Source organism: Dendrobates tinctorius, unplaced genomic scaffold (assembly GCF_039654945.1).
Source record: "Dendrobates tinctorius isolate UK_male_01 unplaced genomic scaffold, ASM3965494v1 ptg000145l, whole genome shotgun sequence".
Taxonomy (NCBI): domain Eukaryota; kingdom Metazoa; phylum Chordata; class Amphibia; order Anura; family Dendrobatidae; genus Dendrobates; species Dendrobates tinctorius.
The window spans coordinates 9,181,419-9,193,003 of NW_027361812.1; the positions used below are offsets into that span (position 1 = coordinate 9,181,419).

Here is an 11,585-nt window from a genome sequence, read left to right on the forward strand (position 1 = left end):
TCATTTGCTTACACTATTCTCTGCCTGTGTTTTGTGTTTCATCTTGTCTCACCGGCAACATATGTTTGGGGGTTATCCATTCCTTTGGGGTTCTACACCGGGGCAGTTTAGCTTTCCCATTTCTCTCTTTAGGCCTAGTTAATTCTGTGGCTGTGTCAAGGCGTCTAGGGCATCATAGGTACGTCCCACAGCTAATTCTAGTTGTGTTGTCAGTTTAGGGGTCTGCAATCCGCTAAGCTACCAACCTCTCTGGTTATCTGGTTGCCTTGTCTATTCCCCTGTTATCCTCCTCGGTTATCTAATCATAACAGGTCCCCATGCCATATTTTTAATTATTTAATTATATATTTTTAAAAAACCACGTGGTATCCCCCCATTTTGACAACCAGCCAAGTTAAAGCAGACAGCTGGAGGCTGGTATTCTCAGACTAAGAAGGGACCATGAATATTGGCCTTCCCCATCCTAAAAATAGCAGGTCACAGCCACCCCAGAAAAGGCGCATCTATTAGATGCTTCAATTCTGGTGCATTGCTCTGCTCTTCCCACTTGCTGTCACGTAGTGACTTGTCCTGTGTGATGCGACCAGCAGGTCAGTAACTAGAATGACAAGACAAAGAAGGGAACACCAGGGACACAATTACAACGGTGGGCCCTACAATAGGGAACCTCCTGCAAAACCCATTAGCAGTCACCAAGGTTGTAATAACCCCAGTGGCCACTGGGGGCAAAAACTAATTAAGCCAGAGGCTTGAAGGAAAAAAAAAGGTTATATGTGAGCCCAGATCTGCCACAGATCCAAACATGGATTGTGACACTTGCCCTTAAAGTGGCAAGTGGGGTAAAATTTGGGGTAGATGTCAGTTGTTTTATGGCTGCTATCAAGTTAAGGGGTTAGTAATGAAGAAGCGTCTGTAAGATGGTCCCCATTACTTACCCCATAATCAGATTATAGTAAAGACACAGCAAGAATAAAGTCCATTATTTGAAATAAAAAACTCCTCACCCTCTTTTACACATTTATTCACAAAAATAAAATAAAGTTATACTCACCTTTTAGCCAATCAATGCTCATGTTCCAATGTGAAAAAAAACAAAAATAATAAAACACCATATTCCTCACCTGTCTGACGATATTCTATCAATGCTCATGTCCCCTGTAAAAGACAAAAAATAATAAAGCATCATATTCCTCATGCCTGTTAATGAATCAAGTGAGGTGCGAAGTGGTGTATGCTTTTGTGTGCCCCTTCCCACAAAGCTTACTCCAGCCAGAAGTGGCACAGCTTACTATTTTGTGTATTGTTGTTTAAAATATAATAAGGAACAAGGAGAATTTATTATTCAATTTGTGACAGTTTTGTACTGTTGAAAAGTTGCACATTATGGTGCATGCTATTTTTACACCATAATTTATGAAATTTTACTTGTCAATACACAATTGCAGGAGAGGGAAGCTTCTGGTGCATGCAATGACCAACAATGTGCCCTACGGCCGGGCCCTCTGGCAGCTCCCTGGTGGGCTGCAATGCTTGCACTGTCAGCCTCCTTTTTCTTACCACCAGCTCTTTAGTTTTTCTGTTGATCATATGTGCACACACAACATTCACTAATAAACTCTTCTGTGGTGCACGTAACAATGGATTTCATCTGATGCTGACCAGTGCGAGTGATGTATACAGCAGTCTAATAATATGCTATGGGATGTGTTTACATCAGTCTCAGTTTTCCCTATGTGATGTATAAAGCAAAGTTTCAGTTTCTCTTATGTGATGTATAAACAGTAGTCTCAGAGTATCCTATATAATTAGTATGCAGAAGTCTCAGTGTATCATATGTGTATATATCGTATGTAGTATTGTCAATGTATGCTACAGTGCTGTGCAAATTAATTGGGACAAAGGTTTTTTTTAAGTAAAATTGTAAGTTGGTTACCAGTCAGTGATTCAAACCAGTTTGAACTGCTTTTAACAGGTGTGAGTGCCTGTTCAAAGCAGTTAAAACTGGTTTGAATCACTGACTGGTAACCAACTTACGATTTTACTTAAAAAATGCTTTGTCCCAATTAATTTGCACAGCACTGTATGTGGTGTATACAGCAGTCTTGTTGCCTCCTATGTAATGTTTATAGAACAGTCTCAGTGTTTCCTATGTGATGTATATGGCAGTCTCAGTGTCTCCTATGTGATGCATACAGCAACCTTGATGGCTACTATGTAATGTATACAGCATAACTCTCTCTGCTTGAGTTATATAAATATTAAGTGAGCAGTGGTGAATTTCCCACTTTGGTTAGACATACATTGGAATTTGCATGTGTGTTTGAAATAGCTTACTGCTTACCTAGTAGTTGTGAGTAGCAACATCATACAACCTAACATCACACTCCTCACCAAAGAGAAGCATTTCCAACCATCACATTAGGGGTGAGTTAATTAAATGTTTGACCAAGTAGGATAATTTTTACATTGATAAATTTATATGGCCTGTAATGATATTCAAAATATCCAAATAAACCTTGCACTATTAAATAATGGTTCAGAAAGTGGGTGGAGTACAGTAACTTCATTGAGTTTAAGGGGGTTGTCCTCCTTTTGGGGACACTTTGATTTTTACTTAGATACATGTATTAAAATTTAAAAAAAAATAATTCTTGCAATTGAGTTTCATTAACTTAATTTAAGTAAAACCTTATTTTGGAAGCTTTAGATGGATATGTTCTCTACAATCAGGATAACTATTGTATTTTTGTACAAAGGACTTGAACATGAGTTTTTCATTGACAATTGGCCAAACACAAATGTTACATGATCTGAACGTATATTGCATTTCATCATGTTTCATTATGTAAATTCATGAAAATCCAATACGGCAGAAAAACAGCAAAAACTACAACTCAATTTAGATCCACATGCAGTTTATTGAAGATATAAAGAAAAGACAAGACATGCGAGCCTGGAGTTAAAAGATCCAGCAATGCATTAAACAGTATTATATACAACAAACACCCTGACTTACATAACTTTCAGAAACAAAGAAAGCAAGAACTCAAAAGGACTGGCGCCAGCCATGACCTAGCTCAGAAATCTCATACAAACTCACCTAAGCATGTCACAGGGATACACATGAGTGCAATTACATTCATTCACAAGGAATAGAAAGCACACGTCACCCTCTAAATAATATGATGGTGGGCTTTTGTTTTGACAAATACAATGGTGTTAACTTCCTAAATGCCTGAGAATATAATCAGCAATTCAACTAATGGATATGACTTTCTTAATATGTTAAAAGGAAGTATAATATGTCTACATTATAGTCAACTGTATCCCTAAGAACAAACAAGGTATGAGCCAGGATGATACAAATTAACATACTAGTAAAGCTTCTTGTATTTGAGCAGGTTGACAAAAGTATAATGAAGTTTGGAGTTGAAAGATGGCGAGTGACTAGTGCTAATGTAATGGGACATGCTAATTATATGATGTTTTCTTTACAGAGGATGATGATGTTGTTGAAATTGCCACTGTGCTTCTGCCACCAGAACGGCTGTAGCTGCTGCTTCCTTGAGAGGCGCCGTATTGCATTCCACCGCCTCCACCAGCAGCATATCCTCCTGCTCCTCCAGCACCACCAGCACCACCAGACATGCTTGAAGATCCTCCGCTGATGACAGCTAGAGTTAGGAACAAGAAACATTGGGTTACTTTTCATTCATTACTTACATGCAATCATTATTTTACTTCAATTATAAGGATGAGCAGTACTTACAGATGCTGACATTGTTGACAATCTGTCCAGACATTCTGAAAAAAGCAACAATATTTGTTGGTTAAATTCTCAGTGAAAAACTACATGCTTATTGATTCTGTGCAATTGAAGGACCATTCTGGTTTGTAACTTTGCTTACATGGACTATAAATGTGTAAATAATGGGGGACATTTACAAGGTCAGTTAAACTCTTCCTTAATTTCCACCAAAAAACTGGCTTACATGCTGCTAGCCAAAGTCATTATGTACTTTAGACATATTTTACACCTCACTAAAGAGTGCTGGAAAAATATCAACTAATGAGTGCATGCCTAAGTGAACTCCAAAAATGTGCCATATTTATTCATGCCTTTATCATTATTTTGACCCAAACACTGGTGTAAATTAAGGAGACCAAGAGCTACCATTACTTATAAAATTACAATTGTATCTAAGGAGCTAAACACTATTGTACATAAAAATAGCAATTTTATTATTACATTGACACAAATCTGTATTAAACTAATATTAGGACAGGTTCCTGTGAGCATGTGTGGAAAGATGTGCTCCAGGGGATATCCTGATCTAATATTTGAGATGTTGAGATGTTAGGGATGGTGAAGCAAGAAGAGGCTGCTTACACTGCTGGCCTCCTTGTCTATCTGATCTAATACTGGAGGTATTAGGGGTGCTGAGATAAGAGGCTGATCACACTGCTACCTAACATGTCTTTCTGATCCAATACTGGAGATTTCAGGGGTGCTCAGGTAAGAAGAGGCCACTCACACTGCTGACCACCCTGTCTATCTGATCTAATACTGGAGATATCAGTGGTGCTAAAATAAGAAGACACTGCTCACACTGCTGTCCACCATGACTATCTAATCTAATACTGGAGATATCAGGGGTGCTCAGATAAGAAGAGACTTCTCTCATTATTGTTCACTGGGCTTATCAGATCTAATACTGGAGATACCAAGGGCGCTTTTAGGCCTGAGTTTATCTGACGATCAAAAACCAAAGTAAGTGCATATTATTATTTTAATTATGCCTAAGGTATCACATGAAACTAACCTATCCTCTTCTCCCTCCAACAAGGCTCTGTAGGTGGCAATTTCAACATCAAGAGCAAGTTTCACATTCATGAGCTCCTGGTAGTCACGCAGTTGACGGGCCAGATCTTCCTTGGCCTTCTGCAATGCAGCTTCAAGTTCAGTCAGCTTCGCTCTGGCATCTTTCAGGGCAAGATCACCACGCTCTTCAGCCTCTGCAATGGAGGACTGGAGAGCTGCAATCTGTAAAAAAAGAGTAATTATCCTCTTAATTCATAACATAATCTTCTCCTTTAATGTATTAGGTGAAATTCTGCATTTTTTAATAACCCAATATAACTGGCTAGGCCTACCTGCTTCTTGATATTTTCAATCTCAGCTCTTAGCCTTTGGATCAAGCGGTTCAGTTCTGAAATTTCATTCTTTGAGTTCTTCAGGTTGTCACCTTGCTTGCCAGCTGCATCTTTTAGTTGTTGGTACTAATATGAAAAGAGAAAATCTCAATATCAGTATCGTGAACACAAGCATATTACATTTTAGGTTTACTTAATGTGAGTGAATATTAACATAGCAAATTATATGTATTTCATAACACATGTTCTGGGTTTTGACTTGCATTGGCAATATATCTATAAGAAGTATAGGGTGGGGTCTAATTATAAGTGTTGATTAGGGTTTCGATTTACATGCATCAGCAGGTGAATGATACCAACCTTGTTGTCATATAATTGTTCTGCCTCAGCTTTGCTCCTCTGTGCAATCTGGTCATATTGATTCTTAACCTCTTTCATGATGTCCTCCAAGTTCAAGTCTCGGTTATTATCCATAGATAGAATAACAGAGGTGTCACCACCTCCTCCTTGTGTTTGTGAAAGCATCTACCAACGACACAAATCATCATTCATAAGTTGAAATACAGAGCTAGAATAGAACAATTTCTATCAATTTCATTGAATTTATAATAATTTTATTTCATTATCTTGAATTATTTCATTAAAATTAAGACACATTTTAGCCAGATGTAATCATTGATATTGCTCTTAAATTGAACCATTTACTGTGAAAAGTAATCATAAAATCAAGGTTACTTACAGCGTCATATAGAGATCTTAAGAAGTTAATTTCATCATTCAAAATATCGACCTTGCACTCCAAATCTACCTTGGCCATATATGCAGTGTCAACATCCTGTAATGAAAGAATTATCAATGGAGTCATGTAGAGTTCAATCACCATCTCTTAACCTTGAGCCTCCATAACTTGGTTTAACACATAAATTGAAATGTTAAATCGGCGTTACTTGATTTGAATTTGACTCACCTTCTTGAGTACAACAAAGTCATTTTCTGCTGTAGTGCGCTTATTAATTTCATCTTCATATCTGTAGGAAATACAAATAGAATGTGAATGAAAAAAAATTCCAAATCCAAAGGTGGATTCTTTAATTTAATAATCACAGTTATAAGCTAGAATGATATTATACTTTTTCTTGAAGTCTTCCACCATTTCTTGCATGTTCTTCAGTTCATTCTCTAGACGACTTTTCTCGCTTAGTATACTGTCAAGCTGTTTCTTCAAATTGCTAATGAAAGCTTCAAAGAGGGGTTCAATGTTGCTCTTTTTTGTACCACCCTTTGATCCTTGCTCTTGCAAAAGGCGCCATTTTGTTTCTAGTACTTTGTTTTGCTGTTCCAAGAACCTAACCTAAAAATTGAATTGAAGGCATTGTTAAGCTGTAGGATCGCGTTTGTAAAAGAACTTTTCAGAATCTAATCAATTTCATTTCGAAGTGCTATGTATAACAAATATCCACATATTCATAATAAATTATTATAGAACTTAAATTGATATACATTTATCCATTGATTTCTCAAGCCTTACCTTGTCAATGAAAGTTGCGAATTTGTTGTTGAGGGATTTAATCTGTTCTCTTTCTTCAGTTTTTACTTTTTGAATGGCTGGATCTATTTCCAAATTAAGTGGCTGCAAAAGGCTTTGGTTGATGGTTACCTCCTGGATTCCACCAGGTGGACAAACAGGAAAACCATGGTCACCTCCATGTCCACCAAATCCTCCTGCACCTCCACCAAATCCTCCTGCACCTCCACCAAATCCTCCTGCTCCTCCACCAAATCCTCCTGCTCCTCCACCAAATCCTCCTGCTCCTCCTCCGCCAAAGCCTCCTGCTCCACCACCATAGCCTCCCCCAACTTGAACACTGGTGGCACTGATTGATGTTCGCTTCGTTCCACCAAGATTATACAGACTTCTTGATCCAAAACCAGAAGAACGACCGCCACCTGATCTTCCTCCACCAACTGAGCAGGTACTAAAACCCTTGCTTCCACCACCACCTTGCTTTTGCATATAAGCCATAATGGATTGTGAGAATTGAAGTTGAGAAGGAACAAAAAGAACAGATAAGGTGAAGGAGTGTGGGCCCCTTTGCACTGAGAGACAGCAGTCTCCCTTTTTATCTGTTTGAAACTTTGGGCTTGGTTGCATGGGTGGCAAGAGACCAGTTTAATGCAATAATGGGTTTGGCTAAGCTGGCAACCACCCATCAATCTGCTAAACTGATCACACCTTTGGGAAATATTGCTTTGCTTGCACTGTTCAATCTCAGTAATCTATTTCCTGTATCTAGCTACATGCATGCTAATATCAAATCATTGTATACAAATTGTGCTCTATTTTCTTCTAATACACAAAATTAAAGGAATAAGCCTAAAGGGTTTCATTATGACATTCCCACGATCATTAGGTTACATTATCATTTTGTGTCGGAGTTTCATTTTAAAGAGTTGGACTTAATGACTAAAACAAGACACCTGTCTATAAGAACATGCAAATAGTTATGAAATTATTGTTGATTAGACAGGTTAAAGATGATGATGTAACAGCTAGCATAAATCTAATACATCTATACTAATTAAATGATTTTTTTACTTACAGACATTTACTTGTATTTGTCTAAGTCAATCAAATTCGACGAGAGGTTGAGAGTATAATGCAATTTCTATTTTAATTTGTAATGAGAAAGACTATACAATACATATCTATCTATCTAAATATCTATATACAGTATATATAGATAGATATACACAAGCACTTGGAGCAATTTCTGTAAATGTACACTATATTTATATTTCAGGAGTCATGTTTTCTTTGTAATACAATGTTCTGCTGTGAATTCTTGAAGTGGCCAAAGTATGAACGGCTATTACATAATGGCAACTTGCAGAATGTACAATTATGCATGACTACAGTTTAGGGGCATCAGAGTACAGGGGGGTACATAGCATAAAGGCATGCCTGGCAATCATACCTGGTTAGTACCCTCCTGTTTGCTATTGGTTTGCAAGAATATGTGCAATTCTCCACTCTCTGGAGGTAATGCATTGTCAGCAAGCACAAAGTGGTGGATTGGCCTAAGCGACAAAGAAAAGGCATGGAGGAGCAAAGAGACACCTGGACCTTCTGTCATGGGTGGTAAAACCCAACATCATAAAGAGCGTCCATCCCACTTAGAACTTTACTATGAGCTCACTTTCTTTTACATAAACCACAGGTAGTTTGCAATGATCTACTTGTTGGTCATCTCAGATCAGCGGCAGATACCTTGTATGTGCACTATGTGCATATGTACTAGGGCCACAAGGTAAGGTGGGCTACTGTCAGCTTGAATCTATTGCGTGTGGAATAAAATTCTCAGGAGTGGAGGATTTGTGGTTATTTATTTCATGCAATCCAAGCATTTAAAGATTGACTAAACTTTTTTTTTACTTTAAATTATCCTTCAGGCAGTGCAAAGTTAAGACTTTCCCTACAATGTACCTATCCAATAGCTAAAATGTGCCTTTTCCAGCAGTGTGGATGGTACTGTATCTTGACTTTTGCCCCACTAAACAAGCCGATATTTGGAAGCAAATGTCCTGATACCCTATTGTAAAAAAAAGCATATTGCTTAACGCATAACTAAAAATATTGTGAAGTTATGAATTTTTGTTAGGAACCTTAACATTGACTTATTGCCTTCTAGTAGGTCATCAATGTCTGATCGGTGGTGGCTCGACACCTCTGCAGATCAGCTATTCTCAATTCAGTGGCGGCCATTACTGCCCTGTTGCCCTACTGATTTCAATATTCAATAGGGGGCAGATATGCAATTCTTGGGAGCGGCCACTATACAGTTGATGGAACTGTGCTGTGAAGCTCTATAACTGAGCAGTTCTGGACGCCACCAACACCCAGAACACCTGATCTGCAGAGTTGACGGGTGTTGCCCCCCCATCCGACATGGATGACCTTTCCTAAGGGTGTCCTATCAATGTTAAAGTTGTGGACAACCATTTTAATTTCCTTATTTTACTTCCTTCTTTTTCACACCCTATGTTGCAGTGCTGTTTCAATGCCCAGCTTATGCTCCTTTAGAAGTTCCTTTCAACTGCTGCTCAGAAAGAGCAATGTACTACTGTATGTTCAACCAATAATTTGGGAATTCCACTGTCTCCTTATGGGAGTGAGGATCAGAGAGACTCACAGAAGGAAAGTATTTTACTATTCTCATTTCTTGCATTTACTGTGCGGTACAAACCTTGATTACCAGTTGTTAAAAGGAGATTCTAAAGGAACATAACCTGGGCATTAAAACAACACAATAGCATACTATTTGGCAGACAGGGAAGCGGGAATAAGGTAATGAAGTATGTTATAAAAATCATAACCTTGCATTGCCTAGAGAATAATAAAATAAAGAAAAGTTTAGTTGCCTTTTAAGCAACATGCTTAAACATGGCTCATTTACCAGTGAGATATCAGGTCAATGACTTCCAATTCAGCTTGTTTAGCCAAGGCAACATATAGGGTACAATATCATCTGTACTGTCAGTATAGAGACATATTAGCTGTTGGGTTAAGTTTTCAAAAATTTTCCATAACCGAAAATGTTCCAAAAATTTTCAAAATTAAAATTCAAGTGAATTCAAATGGTGCGGGATCAAAAACTGGGCCTTCTATCTACCATGTGGCATTCATAATATTGGTGTATCAGTGCAATGACTATCTTCCTCCCGACATTTCTACACTCCTGCATTTAACCAATATAAACCAGAAGGTTGAGCCCACTTGCCAAAAAAACATTCCTCTGCAAACTTCATATGCAACAAACAAATGTCAAAATCTGCATGTGTCACATTTGATGTGAATTTTGATGAATTATTCACCAAAATCAGCTGCTGCTCTACAGACGTAATGCTACTAGAAATACAAGCTACTACACATAGTATGCTGTACTTTTTGGGGATTTAAACATGTTTACTTTCCACTAAGTTGGCAATTTGCCATATCAGACAGGTCTTACGAAAATGTGATTAATTAAAAACAATAATATATCCTCGCCTGATCCTATTAGCATTTATCAAGATTCGGGAGGTATTGTGAAACCTCATTAGAAAATCTCCTGAGAACAAACAGCTAAAATGCTTAGAGGAGAATATTTAAAAGTATTTTTTTGCTGAAAGGAGGAACATATCAGAAGGAAAATAAATAAAAGTAGTTTCAGTGGGATAACTGCCAATAAAACAAAACGTAGATTTTAAGATTAACAGAGAAAAAACTATGGATCATTAAAAGTATCACGTGATTTTTATATTGCAATGTTTTCAGATTGCAAATATTTTAACAGTGCATTAATTAATGGCATAAAAAAGGCAAATGTTTTCAGGAACGAGGTGTTCTGTGTGAAAAACTGTTGGTTGCTCTGTTTTTGACTCCAAAAATGCGGGACTCTTGAAACAATGTTTCAAGAGAGGTCTGTATTGAACCTGTACGCACCCCAAGAAACTTCATCAAATAGAATCAACTCGACTGGAGAGGCACGTGTGAAGATTCCTGAAGAGGATGAATTCAAGTTCATATACATCGGTGAAGATGCCAGTTCAGGTCAAGAAGCCCTTGGCTTTTATGGTCTTTTAAGCTAAAATACTCAAAACTTTGAAACGTTCTAATAGTTCTAGTAATAGGAATGATAGCCAAGCTCACAATATTATTATTAAGGAATAGCAAAATACTTATCATATTAGCATATAATATTAGTATTTTTTATTTATATATTGATGACATACAGTGGCATGCAAAAGTTTAGACACCCCTGGTCAAAATTACTGTTATTGTGAACAGTTAAGCAAGTTGAAGATAAAATTATCTCTAAAAGGCCTAAAGTTAAAGATGACACATTTGTTTTGTATTTTAGGCTAAAAAGTAATATACATTGTAATTTTTTCACATTTTAAAAATTACAAAAAGAAAAATGGTCCGATGCTAAAGTTTGGGCACCTTTGGAGATTTGTGTGCTCAGATAACTTTGACCAACGTTTCAGACCTTAATTAGCCTGTAAGGGTTATGGCTTGTTCACCCTCAATGTTAGGAAAGGCCAGCTGATGCAGATTCCACAGGTTTAGAAACACATAGCCTCCTCTAACCTTGTGCGAAAAAACAGCCACCATGGGTTCTTTTAAGCAGCTGCCTAGCACTCTGAAAATGAAAATGGTGGAGGCCCACAAAGCAGGAGAAGGCTATAGGAAGAGAGCAAAGCGTTTTCAAGTTGTCCTTTCCTAAGTTTAATATGTAATTCAGAAATAGCAGTTAACAGGGACAGTGGAGGTCAAGATAAGGTCTGGAAGGCCAAGCAAAATTTCAGAGAGAGCTGCTTGTAGGATTGCTAGAAAGGCATATCAGAACCCCCACTTGACTGCAAAAGACCTTCAGAAAGATTTAGCAGAT

General features: G+C 37.7%; 1 protein-coding gene across 1 annotated transcript; it reads right to left on the reverse strand.

Moving 5' to 3' along the window:
- Window positions 1-2,898: 2,898 nt before the first annotated feature.
- On the reverse strand, window positions 2,899-7,268 carry LOC141049592 (keratin, type II cytoskeletal 5-like). Its single transcript, XM_073546159.1, has 9 exons — window positions 6,683-7,268; window positions 6,285-6,505; window positions 6,122-6,182; window positions 5,894-5,989; window positions 5,515-5,679; window positions 5,155-5,280; window positions 4,824-5,044; window positions 3,770-3,804; window positions 2,899-3,674 (listed from the first exon to the last, which is right to left on the reverse strand). Exons 1-9 carry the CDS (start codon window positions 7,175-7,177, stop codon window positions 3,472-3,474), a joined length of 1,623 nt encoding a protein of 540 aa, XP_073402260.1. The 5' UTR covers window positions 7,178-7,268; the 3' UTR covers window positions 2,899-3,471.
- Between the last annotated feature and the right edge of the window lie 4,317 nt (window positions 7,269-11,585).

Bases quoted from the DNA above. Each gene is read 5' to 3' on its own strand.
- LOC141049592 (XM_073546159.1), bottom strand. From the start codon at position 7,177: ATGGCTTATATGCAAAAGCAAGGTGGTGGTGGAAGCAAGGGTTTTAGT. The intron at 5,281-5,514 runs GTTGGTATCATT...TTTTCATATTAG, and splicing joins AACAATTATATGACAACAAG to TACCAACAACTAAAAGATGC. The intron at 3,675-3,769 runs GTAAGTACTGCT...TCCTAACTCTAG, and splicing joins TGTCAACAATGTCAGCATCT to CTGTCATCAGCGGAGGATCT.